The sequence below is a fragment of the Pyrgilauda ruficollis genome, unplaced genomic scaffold, assembly GCF_017590135.1.
Source record: "Pyrgilauda ruficollis isolate IOZ18807 unplaced genomic scaffold, ASM1759013v1 scaffold17, whole genome shotgun sequence".
Taxonomy (NCBI): domain Eukaryota; kingdom Metazoa; phylum Chordata; class Aves; order Passeriformes; family Passeridae; genus Pyrgilauda; species Pyrgilauda ruficollis.
Genome location: NW_024515875.1, coordinates 11,352,240 through 11,372,911, shown reverse-complemented (window position 1 = coordinate 11,372,911; position 20,672 = coordinate 11,352,240). Strand labels below are relative to the sequence as shown.

At 46.3% G+C, this 20,672-nt stretch overlaps 2 protein-coding genes across 3 annotated transcripts; one reads left to right on the top strand and one right to left on the bottom strand.

Annotated features, from left to right (window-relative positions):
• The first annotated feature begins 1,709 nt into the window (after positions 1-1,709).
• C1R (complement C1r) lies at positions 1,710-9,905 on the top strand. The gene is made up of 11 exons (XM_041463910.1): positions 1,710-1,815; positions 2,497-2,731; positions 2,960-3,152; positions 3,334-3,477; positions 3,625-3,821; positions 5,201-5,348; positions 5,433-5,554; positions 6,139-6,217; positions 6,606-6,746; positions 8,348-8,422; positions 8,652-9,905. Coding segments are annotated over exons 1-11 (2,139 nt in total). The 5' UTR covers positions 1,710-1,813; the 3' UTR covers positions 9,455-9,905.
• A 1,367-nt stretch (positions 9,906-11,272) lies between these two features.
• Positions 11,273-19,843, bottom strand: C1S (complement C1s). 2 transcript variants are annotated; one of them, XM_041463911.1, is made up of 12 exons: positions 19,715-19,843; positions 19,208-19,272; positions 18,586-18,790; positions 17,308-17,485; positions 16,947-17,072; positions 16,086-16,285; positions 15,715-15,868; positions 15,367-15,482; positions 15,059-15,137; positions 14,668-14,805; positions 14,120-14,194; positions 11,273-12,519 (listed from the first exon to the last, which is right to left on the bottom strand). In XM_041463911.1, exons 2-12 carry the CDS (start codon positions 19,210-19,212, stop codon positions 11,726-11,728), a joined length of 2,070 nt encoding a protein of 689 aa, XP_041319845.1. In that variant the 5' UTR covers positions 19,213-19,272; positions 19,715-19,843; the 3' UTR covers positions 11,273-11,725. The 2 variants fall into 2 exon arrangements, with proteins under 2 accessions (XP_041319845.1, XP_041319848.1); XM_041463914.1 differs by having other exon boundaries at positions 19,208-19,285; positions 19,715-19,815.
• Between the last annotated feature and the right edge of the window lie 829 nt (positions 19,844-20,672).

The window sequence follows — 20,672 nt, the reverse complement described above, 5'->3', positions numbered from 1 at the left end:
CACATTTGTCTTTCCAAGGAAAAACTGGTACCATGGTATTTCTTGGCTGCAGCCTAACACGAAGAAGAGGATTGTGCAGAGCACCTGAAGGGGAAGGCCGGCAGTGGGAGCACTGGAGCAGGACTGAGGGTGCAGCTGTGCTGCCCAAACCAGGCGCGTCTCTGGGATGTGTGTTACAGCTGGGCTGCTGGGGCTGGATGTGTCCCCGGCTAACCACCTCTGCTCACCAGCTGAAGCAGTCTCCTGTTATCCCAGATGATGCTATCGGGACGGGAGAAGGAAGTGAAGACACGGGAGATGTGAAGGTGTTGCGGGACATTCCCAGTAAGTCCCCCTGGACAGAAGAGTGCTTGGCAAGGACACAGCGAAATTATCCACTTCCTTACAAAGGATCCCCAGGGGACTCTGTCTGTCCGTGCTTTGAACACTCTTCCCACCAGTGACCTGCTCATAACAGATCTCTCCAAGAGCAGCTTCCAGTACTTCCCAGCTACTTTCCAGGTGTGGTTTCTGAGTAAGAAACCACTCCAGCATGGCACAGCACAGCAGTGAGCCTGCCCAAGTGTGTTCATCATGCAGAGGACATCAGGAAGTACTGGGATAATGTTCCCTGTTTAATCTTAAATCTGATATGTGGGGCCATATGGTATTATTACAGTGGCATTAATTATATGTTTATGTCATCTTTTGGGGATAATAATTCAAAGATGTTTGATGAACAGGTTCTCTAGTACACTTCCATAAATATCCCAAAGCTGCTTTCTTCATTCTTTTTAACACTATTTTCATCTTCATTCAACATGTTTTTGTGGCTGTGAATTACTTCCTCTGATTTCAATGCAAGACACTTCCTAACCTCTCTGAAGCCACTCATAATTCTAAGGAAAAACACTAAAATGGTGTTTTATCTCTTACACCAAAGCCTGAAAGCCAAGAAATTTTAAACTTCATAAAATTGGGGACACAAATATATGTCTTGGGCACTGTGTTGTTAAAAGCCTGAAAGGGGTTTTTGAGTTGCTGTATTTTCTCATTTCCCCATTAAATAGAGGGCCTTATCTATCTATCTTGGTTCTCCTAAAAATGCTTGCAGAAGAAACATCAAGAGGGGTCCTTGGAAAAGGATTTGTTCTCAAAATGCCTTTAATTCTGTAGGCTTTTCTATTTTTCTTAATATCTTTTTAACTCAAGTGCCTGAGGCTTCTTGCTTTTCTTGAAGACGATCCCAATTCCCACTCCCCCCCAAAAAAAAAAAAAAAAATCTCAGAAGTGCTCTTCAGCAGGTCAGAATTGAGAAAACTTATCTTTTTTTGACAGCTTCATTTCAGCTTGATTTTTTTAAAGTCTGAATTAAGTTGTGAAGACTATACATTTTCTCATCTTTCTACACCAGAAAACAGCCCAGGAGGATTGGGGGGGAGATTTCCTAGGAGGACATTTTCGGTGGGAACAAACTCGGAACAGCTTCTGGATTGCAGTCCAAGCCCTCGGAGGGGTCTCGGGCAATGGTTTTCCTGCCCCCCGGGCCAGAAGAGGTCGCTCGGCTCTGCGTGGCCGTGCCGGGGCACCCCCGGCGCACCCGGGTCCGCGTTCGCGGCCGGGGCCGGGGCGCTCGGCAGCAGAGGGCAGCAGAGGCGGCGCTGCGACCTGGTCCGCTGCCAGGCTGTTCGCAGTCCGGCTTTCTATTCCCCGCTGCTGCCTGCCTCGCTCCCTCCTCCTCCTCCTCCTCCTCCCCCGGTCCCTCCCGCCCCGCTCCCCGGCGGCCGCCGCTCCGAGCTCCGCCGGCTGCACGGGCAGGGGCGAGCGCACGGAGATGTGAGTCGGGCTCTGGGGAGGGGGACGCGCCGGCACAGCCTCGGGGCAGGGCGGGGGTCGTGGGGCTTAGACCTTTCCAGGGGGGAGAATCGCACAGCGGGGCTAAGCTGCTGCGCTGGGCAGTGAGCTTGTTTCGGAGGGACGCAGAGGGCAAGAGGGGAGATGCACAGAATGAGAGAAAAAAATGCGAGTGTCAACTTTTGGAGGACAGAGAGGGAGGCATGAGTGGGTAGAGGAGACACTGTCAGGATTGTTCCACAGCAAATGGAGCTTGAGATCTTCAGGTCCTTGCCAAGGATCCTAAACTAGCGATCACCTGAAACAACCCAGGGTCAAGGGGGAGCAAAGTTCTCCTGGTTCTATAAGAATCAGCCCTACAGCTTCTGGGAACATGCAGACCTTACCCAGGGAATTCACCCATGCTGCCCCACACTGCTTCCTGGGTTAATGAATTTCTCTGTAGAGGCTACTGCAGTGGCTTGCTGGAACCTTGTTAGTGCTGGTGTCTTCATTTCAGCTGCCCTTCTTGTTCCTGAGTGATCCAAGCCAGGACCTGGTCCTGCAACAGGGCCTCCTGTGTTTGCATTCCTCTGGACAGTGCACAAGTCAGTTGTGAAGTTTCCCCTGATTTTGAATGACCTAATTTTGTGCAATGTCATAGTTTATTTGTCGTGTTCACAGGCATGTTCCTTGTCTCCCATGGGCCTTCCTCTTTTTTGGAGTGATCGGTTCCAGTCCAGTCCCAAGAGGTTCTCTCCTTTTTGGGGAGATCAGATCTCCCAATTATCCCAAGCCGTATCCCAACAATAACATCAGCAGCTGGGATATCCAGGTCCCAAAGGGCTATGTGGTGAAGCTGACCTTCAAATACTTTGACCTGGAGCCATCTGAGTCCTGCTTCTATGACTATGTTAAGGTACGTGCACAGACACCTGGGCCAAGGGAGATGGCAGCCCTGTGGCCACCACGTGCAGTGGCTCTCCGTCCCCCGGCCTCCTCTGATGCTTCCCACGAAGGAAAGGGAAGGAGTTAAAGATAGAAATGGGAGGAGCAAGCACTGACAACTCATGGTTGGGTAATGTCAGTGCCTGGAGCAGCCTCAATCTTATGAGGCTACTTTGATCTGTCACCTTAACTTTGACAGATCAAAGCAGACAAGAAGGACTTGGGCAGATTTTGTGGCCGGCTTGGGTCAACCACAGGCAATCACCCGGGAAGAAAGGAGTTTGTGTCTAAGGGGAGAAAGATGCACCTGGAATTTCACTCTGATTTCTCCAATGAAGACAACGGCACAGTGATTCCCTACAGGGGCTTCCTGGCGTACTACAAAGCTGTGGGTGAGTAGGAAATACCCTCGGCATGCAGAAGGAAAAGCCTGTGTGGCTCCAACCAATTTCCCTCCTTGCCAGGCAAATAGAGAAGCTTCAGGCAAAGATATGGATCTCTAAGTACTGTCAGTCTAGAGCAGGGAGGTTTAACACTTTCTTCTTCTTGCCCCTTGACTTCCTGTGTCTTCAGATCTGGATGAATGTGATCCTAACAATGCTGCTGAGAACAATGATGGGCCTCAGTGCCAGCACTTCTGTCACAACTATGTGGGTGGCTACTTCTGTTCCTGCCGGGCTGGCTACCAGCTTCAGAGTGACCACCACTCCTGCAAAGGTAAAGAGAAATTTTAAAACATCAGAGGGTTCCAGAGAATGAGCTCTTCATGCAGGAAGGTTGGAAGAAGTGACTTAGGAAGCCGATGATGGGGCAGCAGAAGGTACAGCCCCACGATGTGACCTGTCCTTTCTTCCTCTTCACCAGTGGAGTGCAGCAGTGAGTTGTTCACAGAGGCCTCTGGGTACCTGAGCAGCCCCGAGTACCCCCAGCCCTATCCCGAGTTCCTCCGGTGCAACTACAGCATCCGTCTGCAGAAGGGCCTGTCTATCTCCCTCGACTTCTTGGAACCCTTTGAGATTGATGATCACCAGCAAGTCCACTGTCCTTATGACCAGCTCAAGGTACTGAGTTTAGCAAATTCTTCTCCCAACCCTGCTGCCAGACCTGGACAGGAGTCGTGGGGACACTACTATTCAGATGAGAAATACGGGGTCAGCACAGGCAGAATTCCCCAGCACAAATGACTGAGCTCCTGTCTCTCCCTCAGTGCATTTAATTACCACTGTCCTGAGGTCAGAGGCTCTGGGTCATAGGCCCCCGTGAGTGAAGGAAGAAAAACCCCATCCTTCTTTGTTGTAGTGTGTTTTTTGTTTTGTTAGTATGTTTACTGTTTCATTTGTAATTTTGTAGTTTCCTTATGCTGTTCCTTTTGTCCCTGCCCTTTTCCCAGAATCTTTTTATTCCTCCTTTCATTAAATGCCAGTCTTTTCCCCAACCTGCCTTCTTTCGAGAAATTTCCCTGTCAGTTTTGTATTACTCCAAACTTTATTAGCTCACTGAAAATGTTCTCCTCCCTTGAAATTCTTTATTGTGTTATACATTGTATTCCCCGCCTTGTTTTTTACTCCCAATAGTAGACACATAACAGCGGACCCCGACACCAATTCTCCTGATTTGTTAAAGATTGTATCCTCCCCTTGGGACCTGCCCCCGTGCATAAGTTACTGTCTACCCCCAGTTCGGGGTCCTGGGACACTGAAGAGGGGAAGTTTTACCATCAAATAAAGTCACCCCAGGACCCGTGGTGCTGCTCTGTGTTCATGCTGCGCTGTCACTGGTAGCTGGGATTCAGCGGGGCTCAAAGGGGGGATTTGCCGCCTTCCCTGTCGCCATCCAGCCGGGACGAGCGGCACTTCTTCCAATTTAATTTCCCTTTGATTTAACCTCAGGGGCTGTTATACATTGTATTCCCCGCCTTGTTTTTTACTCCCAATTCTCCTGATTTGTTAAAGATTGTATCCTCCCCTTGGGACCTGCCCCCGTGTATAAGTTACTGTCTGCCCCTAGTTCGGGGTCCTGGGACACTGAAGAGGGGAAGTTTTACCATCAAATAAAGTCACCCCAGGACCCGTGGTGCTGCTCTGTGTTCATGCTGCGCTGTCACTGGTAGCTGGGATTCAGCGGGGCTCAAAGGGGGGATTTGCCGCCTTCCCTGTCGCCATCCAGCCGGGACGAGCGGCACTTCTTCCTATTTAATTTCCCTTTGATTTAACCTCAGGGGCTGGTAGCTCTGATTCTCAGATAAGGGAGAAGCAGAGCTTGTGCTAGGTCATTCTGTAGTTCTGATCTGTCAGTGAAGGCATCAGCAAAGATGGGTCTGACAACCAGCCCTATTCACAGGCACTCTGGTAAACTTGGTCTGGGTTGGAACAGGCATACTGAGGCAGAGAGGCATGTGTGTTTCTGTCTCTATCCCTGTGATACATGTTCTCCTCATCAGATCCGAGCACGAGGGAGAGAGATTGGAGAATTCTGTGGCAGGGAACCACCTGGCATCATTGAAACCAACAGCAATGAGGTGGACATACTCTTCCTCACTGATGACTCAGGGTTCAGCCGTGGCTGGAAGATCCACTACACCTCAGAGAGTAAGAGGTTTCTCCCCCAGGGACTACTACAGCCTACTGACACTGTTTGCTAATCCCAGCCTGACCTGTCCCACTGTCTCACAGAAATACGGTGCCCACAGCCTGTCCCGCGGGATCAGTTTACCATCATCAGAGACCTGCAGCCTGTGTATCAATTTCAGGACTATTTTGTTGTCAGCTGCAAGACCGGGTACAACCTCATGGAGGTGAGATCCCTTCTCCATTCCCTTCAGCCATATTCTCTTTTTTCTTCAGTTTGTGTCTTTCACCTTCCGGTTAAACTTCCTTTGGAGATTTCACTCATGGCAACCTCTTGTAATTTCTGTTTCTTCTTTGCTTCTCTCAGCTTTCTTCCAGTGCTTTCTCTTTTCCTAGCTCTCTTCCTTATGCAGTTACTCTTTCATGAAGCCCTGGTAGAAGACTAAAGACAAAGATCCCAGGAAAAGTTGGTAAGCAAGAACACCTTTTTGGAAGGATATGAAATCAGAAGATGAAAGCAGAAGATGCTACCTGCCTCTCTTGCCATCCCATTGCCAGGGCTGGGTAGCACCTCTGACTCATCATGGTTTTATAAGTGCTGGCTGCTGGTGTCTTGGCCTGCTATGAAGAATGTGTAGCTTGTGGCAAATACAGGACAGAGGGAAGGCAGGAGGAGACAGCAACTGGAAAAGACTGCAGAGGGGCAAATATTGGACAGCAGTGAAAATATGGGCACACAGAATATTATTTTAATGTGGGGAAGGAATCAAAGACTCTGTACAGCCAATAGATGTTTTTCTCTCCCATGCAGGGTGACCAAAAGCTGGTGTCCTTCACGGCTGTCTGCCAGGCTGATGGCACATGGCATAAACCCATGCCCCGCTGTGAAAGTGAGTGATCTGAGAATAGGAATAACATCCCCTGCTGTGGCTTTCCTTCTCCAGGAACGTGGGAAATTCAGCCTCTCTGACTCACTTTGTCCATAGCCTCACGGATGTGCTGTCTGGAAGGACCTGTGCATGTCCACCATTGATTCACATTTTTATGCTTGCAAAAATTCAAATGTTTTTCCTCCCTTACAAAAATGCCTAAAATATCACTCAAAAATTACTATGATGTTGCAACATCCAAAAGCAAAAGATCCTAATCTGGGATCTATTTTGGAACAACCTGTCTTTGCCCACTGTCCTAACTGGTCCTTCCCATCCGGGCCCCAATGCCCAGACCTGCAGTCAGTCTGCCGTCGATTCATGGCTTCTTTTTTTCCCTTTGCTGTAGTTGTGGACTGTGGCAGCCCCAAAAACCTGACCAATGGTGTATTCAGCTACGTTAAGGAGCCTGCAAACAATGAGTACCAGTCGGTGATCTCATACCGGTGCAATGAGCCCTATTACCACATCGTCACCGGAACCGGCGGTGGTGAGTCCCAATCCCACACAGACACCAAAACCTGTGCCTGGAAATCCCTCTCATGTTTCCAGTTACAATTGGCTCTTCTCTCCAGCTTTAGGGCTCATGCTTTCCTTCTGTGAAAACTCTCCAGTCTTTTCTTGACCCTGCAGCATGTCTCTGGAGTCTTCTTCTCTCAACCTATTCCCACCCTGCTTCATTCCCAGAGCTCATCACATCCCCACTTCCATCACATCTCCAATAAGAAGGTCTTATTCTCTCAGCTGTAGTTGTGGTTCTTTTTTTTTTTTTTTTTTCCTAGTGGATTTCATTCTTTTCTGGTGGATTTCATTCTTTCACTGAAATTTGAGGCATGGTGTCTGAGAATCACCAAAAGTCACAAAGCTCACTGCATCTGTCTGAGTTGCTACAGAGGCAAATAAATAATTAAACACACACTCCACCCCAGTGCAATGCTGTTTAGCTCTTTGGAACATTGTTCAGCTGCAGAGATATCAAAGAGCTAAATAACATACTTGCAGAAAAATCTATTTTAATGCAGCACCTCAGAAAAATTAAGGCATTATTCAAAACCATTCACATGCCTTCTTTTTACACCTGAGACATTACTTGATGACGCAGGACCTTTGATTCCTAGAGCAGCCTGAGGAGTTCATTATTTCCTTGCCTTGGCTGCTCATTTAGCCTCCACAAGGAGAAAAAAAAAATAATATGAATCAGTTCCTGGATACAGTTACCAGCATGGTAACTGTACATGGTTGTGCTGCGTGCTGGAGAGAGGTGACATGCTACTCAAGAGTTCTTTAAGTTGGTACTAATGTTCAATTTGATTATTCCTGCATCTGAGTTTAACTCCTTCATATAGATTTAGAGATCAGTCTCATCAGAAGAAAAATCAGGAGCAAGCAAATATCAGCTGCAGCCAAATTCTGGTGGGGAGTCATCATAATTTAGTCAATTTTGAAAGAGAGCAGCAAACACTTTCTTAGAAGAATTTATCACAGTGTTAAGACAAATTGAATAAAAATTATTTTTAGTCAGCAGCACAAACTTCCTGAGAAAAGCAAGAGTGTTGGAGGTAGTGGAGTTTGTGTTGAGAGGTGACATGTGGAGTTTAGCTGACCTCCAACTTAGGCTCAGAAATAGATACTTATCATGTACAGTAACTGACTCATCTGGTTCCCATTTCTGGGACAAACCACTTCGTCCTACTCTCTGCAAACTACTGACACCAGAAGTTTGAATCAAAAATCCATGCTTTTACAACTTTCTCTCCCTTCTTTGGGCTAAATAAGGTCAAACAGTGCTCTGTACACCTGTGGACTCAGTGAAGATAAGACTTCACACAGCTGGCCCTTCAAACTTTTCTTGTACAATGCCTGAGCTTTACTGCTCCCCTGGAAACGAGGTGCTTCAAGATGTACAGATTGAAACATTCCACACCCTATCACAGGCAGCTTTTCCCAGGAAAAAGTGCTTTGGGATAGAAGGGCTGCGGAACCTCTTGAAAATATTCCATTCTATTCCATTCTATTCCATTCTATTCTATTCCATTTTTCCACCCCGTGCCTGCAGGCCTGGGTCTCATTCCCTTCCCACTTATCCTGCAGAAAGATTCACCTGTTCTCCTGAGGGAACCTGGCTGGATCAAGATGGCCAGAAGAGAATTCCATCCTGCTTGCCAGGTCAGTAAAAGCTCTGACTTTGTCTGGTATTTTCTGTCTCATGCTTACAATCAGTACAAAACCAAGACAACATGCAGGGAGAGGGGTGAGGATAGTGGTATCTGTGAGGGAAAATGTAAAACTGTCCAGAAAGTCAAAATAAAGTGAAATCAAACAATGATGGTGAGGAAAGAGAGAGAAAAGCCAGGACAACAGAGTGTAGGTGTCATGTTCTTGTGTTTCTCCACAGTGTGTGGGAAGCCAGTCCATCCCATTATTGAAGTCCAGCGGATCTTGGGTGGCAAATCAGCAAGGAGAGGCAATTTTCCTTGGCAGGCTCTGACTGGCATCAATGGACGAGGGGGTGGTGCCCTCCTGGGCGATCGCTGGATCCTGACCGCTGCCCACACCATCTTCCCCAAAGGAGGAGTGCGGAACAATGTGAGCCTGGAGCAGCTGGCAGGGGAGGCTGACATTTTCCTCGGCCACACCAACGTAGACGAGCTCCACAAGATGGGTAACCACCCTGTGCGCAGGATCTTTATCCACCCAGATTTCAACCCTGAAGATGAGCACAACTTCAATGGGGACATAGCCCTGCTGGAGCTGAAAAACCCAGTAACTCTGGGCCCTACACTGCTGCCCATCTGTCTCCCAGATCCCACCAACACCTCGTTCTACGTGCACGGGCACATGGGCTACGTGAGTGGCTTTGGTGTGGATAAAAACCGCATCTCAAGCGATTTGAAGTACGTGAGCCTACCAGCAGTTGCACAGGAGAGGTGTCAGAGTTGGCTAGACAGTAATAAGAAGGGTGTCCCTATGGTTTTCTCTGAGAACATGTTCTGTGCTGGCTTCCTCGAAGGCAAGAAGGATACCTGCCAGGGGGATAGTGGGAGCGTCTTCACGGTGTTAGACAGGGAAAGTGGTCGCTGGGTGGCTACCGGCATAGTTTCCTGGGGAATCGGCTGTGGCACGGGCTACGGCTTCTACACCAAGATCCTCAACTATGTGGACTGGATCAATGGGATAGTAAAGGAGGACAGGCCCTAGGTATTGCCGTCCTACTGCCTGCAGCACCATTAGCATATCGATTTCCAGACACAGCAAATCATAGCCAAAGCTTTCCATGATGTCCCAAAGGCTTTTCGAACACGCCAAGCATGTAACCTTCATCATGAGCACTTCTGAAAGCTGCCACGCTCTTTGATTGTACCATCGGCAGCTTGGGAGACGCCTTTGTGGATGTGCTGGTTCATACAAGTCTTATAACCGGATGAAGCCTTAATCCTCTCAGGAAATCTCATGACAGCAAACATGTTAGGGTTTGAAATGCTGATGATATCATGAGACTACTGCAGTCCACTTTTGTACTCTCTTCTGTGGGAAGGCTGCAGGGAAGATGATTTCCTTGAAGGATGGGGTGGTTTCTGCTGACTACAGTGTGCATAAGCCTATTGGCATCAGTGAGAGTCTACGAATATTAAAATACTTGCTGGATAAACCAGGTGTTTTACGTTTTTTTGTCTATGTTTTTAACAACAACTGAATACTTCTCACCACTGAAAGCAACTTATGGACATTGTATAGGGATTGCTTTACCTACCACTGAAGTGTTTCCAGTTCTGCAGTGGCATATGGCAGCTGCTTATCTGTCCCAAAACTATCATTATATTACCCAGTCTAAAACTCCAGGTGGCTTCAACGGAGACAAAAATAACTTGTCTGTGTGATGCCACATTCCAAAAACAGGGAAGGCAACAACCAATCTGGTGGAGAAGGGAGCTCAGGAAACTTTACTGATCAGAAGTTGAGGATGGATTTTTTTATACTATATGAAATAAAGCTTTAACTGCAGGACAGCAGCTCTAAAATGATGCTGACTCAGAGAAAAGCCGACCTCTCTTGTGTTGTGGGTATTCTCTGGAGCTGTCTTCTTAACTAGTTTTTCTACTGCAAAATAACCTACTTATGTGTTCTTATGAGTCACTGAGAGAAACAAGATATAAGATACTTGGTTACTAGTCCAACAATCCAATAATGTTTTGCTTGTTACACAAAACTGAAGGTGCTTCAGCTGAGTGCAGGTTTCCATGTGAAATCTCCCAAGAGCTGTACACATCCTTCTCACCATTTCTTAAACTCCTACAAAAACTTTGGCAGGAAGAAGATGTCTCTGTCCAATCCACTGCTGACGGTGGGGCTAACTTCAGAGCTTTAGGGAAAGTTTTTGAGAGCTGGGGACAGTCTGTTGTGGCACCTTTCCAGTGCTGACCCACATGCCAGGACAAAGCCCAAGTGGAAATTAAAGTATCCGAATACAGCAGTTAGATACCCCCTCTTAGCTTCCTCCTCCTCAGGCTGAGCACACCCAGTCTTTCAGTAGATGCCATCTGTACCAGTTCCCTGATCATCTCAGTGGAAGGGGTCTGTGAGCAATACAGGACTTTTCAGAGCAGAAAATACCTCTAACACATGCCAGGTAATATTCCTTCCCTAAATCAAGAGAAAGTAGTGTTTTGGGAGAAAAATCAAGCTTTATTTTCTAACTAAAAAAAAAAAAAAAAAAAAAAAAAGCCTGAGGGCATGTGAATGAAATTCTGAAATTCTTTTGAATGTCTGTTCTCTTCAGCTTAATTCAGAAGTCTGAAGTCCTCATTGCTGATAATGGTTGATGAGTGAGATGAAACCACCTCAGAAAAATTTTATAAAGACTCTGGTAGAGAGGTGAGGTACTACAAGTTCCAGCTTGATGAAAGCTGGCAGGGTCAGAATATGATTAAACACTTGATTTAGGGAGCTTCAAGAAGAACTAGGTCTAGACTGAGAAGAAGAAAGGCATTACAGACACAATAGCACATTGCACAAAAGGCAGTTTGTACGTTCTTTAATGCTGTTAGATATTCTGAACAGGTCAGGAAATACATAAATCAGAAACCAGGCCCTGAACCTTCCATGGGAACCAACCATTACCCTCTCTTGTCCTCACTGAAACCTCCCTGTCAGGTTTCAATGGGGCACAGCTAGGTCTTTTCCAAGTGGGAAAAAATAGGATAGAAAAAAATGAAAGGAAGCAGAAGGAGTCTCTTTTATTCAGAATAATGTCTTCCTTTTACACTGCTCTGCGTGGAAGAAGGAGAATTTCCCTTCCCAGACATGATGACAGTGGGAGAAACAGGCCCATGCTCCTGACTCTCCACTCAGCACAGACAGGACGAGTTACAGTGTGTTATGTTATATATTGCCCATTGGATACACAGGGTGCACAGGGTCACAGCCACTCCAACCACTTAGACAGGGTGACGGTGCTGGAAGGACAAACAGCTATTCCTGCCCAGCTTCCTCGCCCTCGTGCTGGCGCATGGTCTCTCTGATCCAGTCCAAGTAACGCACCACCTTGGTGTAAAGGCCAAAGGTGCCGCATTTTGGCCCCCAGGAGATGAGCCCCGCCACGTAGTACCGGGTGGCATTCAGAGGATCCTGGATGGCATAGGCTCCACCACTGTCCCCCTGGCAGCTGTCCTTGCCACCGCCAGCGCAGATCATGTTGTCGGTGAATATGTAAACGACGGAATCGTCGGAGCCGTCTGGTTTCACTGATCGGCACTTGTCCATGTTCACCACGGGAATCTGGGCCTTCCAAAGATCAGCAGGGAGCTTTCCTTTCTCTCTCCGGCCCCATCCAGCAATGTAGCCCAGAGTCCCTTCTTCCAGCTCATATGCAGGTGATTTACCAGGAAGACAGATGGGTGAGATGTCTGGACCCAGCTTCACAGGATCCCTCAGCTTCAGTAGCGCAATATCATTATCAAAATCGACCCTGGTTTCTGCAGGCTCCTCCTTCCAACCAGGATGGATGAATGAAGCTTCTGGGATAAGCTTTTCAGCATCCTGCGTCAGGAATTCTCTACGAACATTGATTACCCCAGCATACATGGGGGGCTTGTCGTACCCCTCCAGCACGTGAGCTGCAGTCATCACCCATCTGTCAGAGATGAGCACTCCGCTGGCTCTGGGGTTACTGAAATACACCTGCCAGGGAAAGTTCCCCTTTTCTGCACGGGTGCCTCCAAAAATCCTCCCTGTGTCTCGGATGGGATTGCTAGGCACCCCACAGACTAGAAAGAAAAGAAAGAAAGAAAGATGGGAGAAAGACAAGATAGGAAAATTAACAGTTACAAACTGGGGGTTCTTTGGTAGTGCTAAAAAGCCCACGGTCCCCTCCTTCCTGTGTCCTCTAAAGAACTTTTGAATCTGAGTAACCATGTTTATATTTTATGCCACAGAGCTTACAATTAGTATTTACAGAGAAATCAAAGAAAATTTTAGAAAAAATACTATCAACACTCAATTTAGATTTAAAATGCTCATTCTCAAATTCAGTTTTCTGGAAAGCAGTTGTCACCCTGACAGTATGTCAAAGCTTGCAATTTAATTGCCTTCTAGCTGGTATTTTTCCTTTGCTGAATTATGCTCTTTAGATGAAGTCTTTGAAAAAATACTTGTTTGATTTCTTAGAAATATGACACTGCTCTTTAAATATATATATTTTTGGTTTGGTTTGGTTAGGGTTTTGTTTGTTTGTTTGTTTGTTTGTTGTTGTTGTTGTTGTGAACTCCAGATGCTCTCAGGTTAATGTTTGGTTTGGTTAGGGTTTTTTGTTGTTTGTTTGGTTGGTTGGTTGTTGTTGTTGTTGTTGTTTTGTGAACTCCAGATGCTCTCAGGTTAAGAGTTCAGGTTTGTCACTGATGTTTTACCATTTTGCCTCTCCATTCTATAAGTATGCAAAATCGTAAGCAGTAGGGGATCTTATCTGTGGGTCTTCTGGGTGCAGAGATGCTCCATGCTTTTTTGAGCAAAATGCTCAGTAACATTTTGCAGAATGTTAATAATAAGGACATAAATAAGAGCAATGTCATTCTGACATTGCTAGGAAACTGATTCCTTATCACATTGTCTTGTTTGCATTGAATCCTTAGTTAGAAAATCAGAGATTAAGGGACTATAGCCAGCAGATAGCTTCTAATTTGCATGAAGCAGAATTTGTTAAAGAATTTCACATAATCATAGGAAAATTTATGCTGGAAGGTACTTCTCAGTGCCTTTATCTCAACCTATTCCTCCCTAACTGCCCTCCCCCCTGCCCTCCTAACTCCAAAGCCAGGTTACTCAGGGGCTTTGGCAGATAACTTCTGCTCATCTCCCAGGGTAGTGATTAACCAGCCTCTCTGGACAGCAGCTCCAGTGCTCTGGGGGAGAATTTTTCCTTAGATACAATCAGAATTTCCTTTGTTGCGACCTGAGCCTGTCATTGCCTTTTATTGCTGTGTCCCACTGAGAAGAACTTGGCTTCATATTCTTTGTAGCCTCCTCTTGGGTAGTAAATTCCCTGAGCTTTATCTTCCAGTTTGCCTTTCTCACTGCGTACTTGTATAACCCAAACCACTGTCTAAGCTGTGACTGGACTTCTAAGAGAGTTGAATCTCCTCCACCTGGATCTTGTACTTTGCCAGTGAGGATCTGGGGCTTTGTAGGAGTGAACAGGAATCATCATGTACAACTAGGCCAAGTCACACTGCCTCCTCTATGAAGGCAAACTGAGCAGTACACAGGCTTTAAAATTCTCTCTATCAGCTGGAAGTTAAGAAAAGAAAAATACAGAGATGAAAGAAGCCGTGTTCTTCATACGCTGCATGCACATACAGTGTTTGGTAGTACCTGGGACACATTTTGGTAGCTTTGTTCCCAACTCTTCATTGACCCATTCTCCACTGGCTGAGCACTGATATATCTCTTGGAAAACATGAGAGGAAAAAGAGTTCCATAAGGACACAATCAAGATAAACACAGGGTAAATAACACTACTGTATAGGATATATCAACCTTCTTATTTCCAAAGCAAGCACAGCTTGGTACACATTGCTGTTATCTCCCTGCCAGGGTGTTTCTAACCCTTTTTGAGAGAAACCTCATCTGAGAGATTTCTCGAGTCCTTTACTTTTCCACCAGAACTCTGTTTTACATGTGACAAAACCTGCATGGTCCACTCACAAGGCAAACAGAGAGAGGACTTGCTAATGCATTTAAGGTCAACAGCCCAGGCATTGTTAGAGTGTATTAAACACAGAGGCAACACTAAACTACTGCCTGCAACCCCACACCAGTCTTGACCTGATGACACAAAATCCCAGCCCCTTGACATGCCAGAATCACTTCTTGGGCCTTTAACCCACAGAACACGACTGTGCAGCAGAGGCAATGCTCACCATGCCTTTTGTTCTCCAGGGAGTAGTAGGGTGCCTCACACTCATAGCGGACAGCAGCTGTGTACAGAGGCTCATGGAGTTCGGAGACGTATGAGACTTGGGCATTGTCAACAGGAGGGGGATCACCGCAGTTCACAGCTGCAGAGAAGAAACAGAAAGGATCAAATACAATCAAAGGAGCACCCTCACTCAACAATGTGGTTATTTTGTACGACAGGGAACCACTCAGCTTCTCTAATCCCTGTACAGTCATTGGAGCTCAATTTCTCTGTCCCTTCAGCATGCTCACATCCCAGTATTTCAGTATCCTCCTAATCTGGAGATACAGTGGATCTAGAGCCTAAACACTCATTCCAATTCCCTTCCCACAATACAGGCACGGGTCACTTACGAACACAGCTCAAGTGGGAGTTGCTCCATTCACCATTTTCCTGACAGCTGGAGAGAAAACTTGTGACGCTATCTCGTTGCTAGGAAATAAAACATTTGATCCATGTAAGTCTCTGGACATGAAATACATCCAACAGAGGTGCTCCAGTGGAGGGGCCTCAAAATGCTGCAGTGGCTGGAAGAGTATTCCTCTTACTACTGTTATGTTGAAAACTTTGGGTTCCCAAAAGTGCTCAGGACCCCTGGTGGGAATGGCCTCCAGATGTTGCTGAGCAGGCCAGAGGGACATACGTTTTTTATTTCACTTACCCTCACAATTTCATAGCCTTCCACACAGGTCACCTTCACAACATCCTTTAAGATATATCTGTCCTTCTTTGGGTCAATAACAGAGTTGGAGATGACACTCATGGGACAGGTTACAGCTTTGAAAAGACAGGTGGAAATCAGTGGTGAACCGGGTCAAGAGTCACTCTCCTTCCAGCTCCCAACCTCTTTCTCCCCAGTGATGTTTTTCCCCTGGTAAGCAGGCATACCCTTACTCAGTACCAGCAGCTGTGAACATGTTAACATGCTGTTGTGCCACGAATGTGACCTGGGACAAGCCCTGTCCCTAACTCAGCAGCAGAGGGAACACATTCCCAAGCGTTTACTCACGGTCCCCATAGTAGCGTATTTTCCAGCCTTTGTGTTGGATGCCCTGGTCTGTCTGGAAGATTATGTCAAGAATGTTGCTCCTGGTTTTGATTTCAGAAGGACCTGGGAATTTGCTGCCACAATAAGGACCGAAATGCTGTTTTCCAGAGACAATCTGGGAAAATACCAAACAAGAATAAATGAGAAATGCCAAATGTATTGAGAGAGCTATGAAAATACACACTCAATGCATTCAAATGTACTCCCACAAACTCCAAAAGACAACATAACTGAAAATAAAGTTAAGCAGTACCAAAGTCTTCTAAATATGAGGAGATTGATGGGAGATTCAGAGCACCCTGACTCCTGTGCTCCCTAATCTGCACACCTACAGTTAAGCTGTCGTGGCAGATCCCGTAGGAGTCAGCTGGTTCCACGTCGAAGTCGCCTCTGCGGATGGTCAGCACCACGAAGTAGCCCGGGCTCAGAGCCACTCGGTAGTCACACCGGGAGTTCTCCGGGTACTGGCTGGGGTAGTTGGGGCTGGCAATCTCCCCTGTTGGCTCAGTGAAGACATTTCCACTGCAGTTCACTAGGATTGAGGAAGGAACATGAGTAGGGCTCAGAAAGGAAATGGTCCATGTGTGCACCTGACAAGCTCGCCCTTTTCCACCACATTTCCAGTCTGCCCAGCTACCTGCCATAACCATGTCACAACATTGCATCTTCCCAAGAAACTGAAGCCAGGGCCACTCTCTATCCACTTAGCCAGGGACTTTAACTCCTTTTTACCCTCCACCTGAGATTTAGGCTTCCTTTCCTCATTCTCAGGTCCTCGTATTATACTCCTTTCAATATGCACCGTTTTGTGATCTTGCAACTTTTTGGTTCAAGCCAAGAAGGCCCTTAGAGATTTTTGTTTCCTTATGAAACTTCCCTGTTTTGCCAGATTTGAAGATTCACAGATAGCAGTATGCTAAGAAGGGTTTCCATCACAGTCTTTAAAGAATGTCATTCAGTAGTTTTTTAATTCTCTTGACACAGAAATAAAACTAAAATTGTTAAGAATATGTTAATAGAAATTCCTCAAACCACTGTCTACCGCAGTTCAGATTTGCACTGGGATGGGTTTTTTCTCCCAAAATATACCTGTCACAAATGGCTGAGAAGGTTAATAAAGTCTTCCACGTGCAATATCTCACTTGGCCTAAATGAATTCTTGCTGTTGACCACAGGTCATGCACATCTCTTACCTCCACAGGTTTTGTTATCTTCATAGAGGAAATAATCTGGTGGACAGCTGCAGAAGTAACCTCCAATATAATTATTACAATAATGACTGCAGGGTTCATCCACAAAATCCATGCACTCATCCAAGTCTGCAAGTGTGAAAAGATGAATCAGCCAAATTAGGAGAAGGCCCTGAGGGAAGGAAAAATTGAAGCAAACACTAGTGGACAACAAGGAAAAGGATTTATACTGGCCATACTGGAATCCAGCTCTGTCTGCTGGGATCTATTTAAATAAGACATTTCTGTAAGAAAAGCCCTTCTTGTCATCTTTCCTCCCAGCCTGGACTCTACAGAGATTCAGAGGAGGCTGTTTTAACCTTACCCACAGCAACGTAGTAGGCAGCAAAACCAGTGAAACGTTCCTCGTTGGAAAAGTCTGATTGGAATGTCATAGTGAGGGTGTTGTAAGGGACACGAAATTCCTCCACAATCCTGGAGCCAGGGGCACGAGGTTTCTTCTGCCCACAAAGCACACCTTCGACATAGCCACCAGACAGGATCTGCAGAAGAATTCAGAGACACCTCACCTCACCACTACAACTGTGGAATTACCAGCGCTTGGGTCTTTCAGCTTTTAGGTGCTCAGGTGCAGCCAAGAGGAGCCTCTGGACAGCAAGTTTCATGATACTCATAAGACACTTGAAGAGGGTCCCTCCTACTATCTTCCCAGTGAAATACTTGTCTTAATTTCTCAGATATAAATTAATCCACACTCTTTGCTGTTAACATCCTTTCTTCAGGTCCACTTGTCCAAAAAAATAAAATCAGGAAAACACTGTATTTCAAAGCAGCAAAACCAACCATGACAATCCACAGTGCAGCCTGACAGGCTCATCGGTTTGTGCAAAAGGACACAGGTTACTACAGAGCACACTCATCCTTCTGTCCCACCTTGGTCCTCCTCAAAGGTGTCCTGGTGCTGCCCTTGACCTTACTGCCCCGGCTCACACAGAGCTATGGCAGGACAGGATGGTCTTGTTTCTGTCTGTTTGTGTGGAAGTGCTTGATCTTTTGTGCCTTGTGGAACAACATAGAGCTGAGCTGGCTCTAGGAAATCTGTGGTGCATGGATCATGAAAAAAAACTGTGGTGAAGGGACCACAGCACTTTATCTGAGTGGCCACTATCCCTATACAGATGGATTGTTTTTAACCTCCATCCTTTCCAATCAGTTTCTGTTTGCAATGCATCATCTATGTCCACTCGTTGATTAATTCCAAATAATTTCAGGCACAGACAAATATTGCCCTAATAAAATGGTTTTTTTACACCTACACTTCAATGGCTAGGAATATGCCTTGCAACAGAGATGTGTCAGTGATGGCTAAGAAGACTTTTCCTAAGAATATGGAGAAACATGGGATGGGGGGCACAAATGGGACACTCAGCTGGCAGACAACACTGACTTGGTTATAAAGCAAACTTGAGCTGATTTCATGACTGTTAGTCATGACACATCCAGTCATCTGGACTTCTTGGAGCTCAGAACAGGAAGGCTGTGCGTAACTCCTCTCCCAGCTCTGAGCTTTGTGCACAGCTTTGCTGTTCTGTGCTCTAACCTGCCTTCTTGTCTTTTTCTCACTCAAGGACACAGACAGTACCTTCACAAAGTCATATTCGCAGTCCTGTGATGGTTCGAGATCCAGATGTGTGAAATAAAGGTGAATACCATATCCCAAAGGGACCTGGATTTGCCAAGTTTCGTTCGCATAATTGGGATACCCCTGAGGATAATTGGGTGACAAGATCTCTCCATACATAGAGGCTGCATCAGCCCAGACGGGGAGACAGAAGAAGATCAGGGACCTGAGGAAAGAGAAGGGAAGGTGAAATGGCAGCAGTGTTCTCCATTTTCATATGTGCACTGGCTGGTCAAGTGCACAAGCTGGACTTTGGCTGCACATGGCATGCAGCAGAGCTCCTGGCTCCCGAGTTTCAAAGGCCAATGCTCTGGCTGTGTGAGGCTTGTCCTTCTCCTGTAGCTTTTCACACAGGAGTACAACCTCAGTCGTGCTCTCTGCTTGTCTCAGTCTCTGTAGGAGCTGGTAAAGCTGCAGGAGCTCAACACAGGGATCATAAGTGCTCTTCCTTACTCATTGTCCTGTTCTGGAGGCTATTTGGGCTATAGATACATTCAGATTTGAAAATCAGTAGAGTCTTACAGGGCAAACACATGATTTATAGAATACAATTACTAATAAACCTTGAGATTTAATAACTCACCACATCTGGAAAAAGCAGTTCTTCCTTTCTGAAAACCTTCAGGAACTGGACTTTGGAATTATGCTCTGGGACAAAAAACTGTGATTGGTTAATGTTGCCTATATGTCTGCCTGTCTGCTAAGCAGGTTGAAGACCCTAAAACACCACCCTGGACAGACTAGGTCAAGGTTTTGCCTAGGTCAAGATTTTATATCTCTGGCCCTTCCTGCACAGAGCAAATCCAAGCATCAAGAAGGGAGGATCCATAAGGACAAAATCTCTGTCTTGGTACTCACCAGTGCTCACACCCTCCCCTTATGACCACCAGTGAATCCAAACACCACACTGGTGCACAGCAAATTAAGACATAGAACACATCCCCCAGGAGTACCCAATCCATTCTTCCCAGCAACTCAAAAATCATGCTAAGATCCTGGGGCTGGGAAGAACCTTGTCCTGACTCTTCTAGCTATCAAACAACCCCAGGGAATATGCTCCTTTCTCACTTCTAATGCCTGCAAAATTTACCTTTTCTCCATAATTCACGTCTGGTTTTCTTGTCTCTTCTCTTTCCTTTCTCTCTTTTTTCTTCCTGTGCACACCCTCCTCCAAACGCACCCAAAGCTGAGTTTTGGGAAGGGATCTCTAATTCGCAATATCGCAGCACCCTCTATCTGTGGAATGCGGCTTCCCAGCCTTCCCTCTAGCGTGAGATGCTGGCTTTGAAAGCTCTCGGCATGAAGGGGAATTCCCAGAAAGAGTTGCACAATCGTGTTGGCTGAAGTTGCAGTGGGGAGCGCACCAGTCTGGTTGTATTTTCGGGAAATCAGATGACTTTGGGGAAAAGGGAGGGGAAGAGAGTTTTCGACTGCCTTCCCTCTCCTCTTTGTTCCCCTCCCTTTTTAAAGTTGGGAACAACATCCAAAGGGTGTAGAAAAGGGAGAGTCCAATGTTTCTGCACAGAAAACCCTGTTTGATCATCATGTCCACAGATCACCGTGGTGGAGTTCAGTCTTACTGCAACCTGATGGCCACAGGGCTGCTGCTACTGCTCCTCATCGGATGCTTCAGAGACCCATTTTTAGGGAAAAAATAAAAGATAAAACAGTGGCCTATTCAATGTTGTGCCTCTCTGAGGCTACCAGCAGGAGGAAACATGGGTTTGCTGGGTTCAGTATGGGGACACATTTAGGGCTTGGAGCACATAACTACATTTTTATTTTCCAAGCAAGCTTCGTGTAAGAAAGAGCATGTTCATCACGTTCATGTTCATCAGACTTAGCCCTGCAGCAAGTTAGATCTAAGGCCCTTGCAAAAAGGAGTTCAAAGACTTAGACCAGGTAGGACCCTTAGCCCAGCCAGTGCCCACAAGCCAAGGCCAAAATGCAAGCTAAAATATCTGTCACTAATACTCCAGAAACCCCCTCCTCCTCACAAACCAGCTGCACAGGGATGGACTATAAATGAAAATCTAAAACTCCATTAC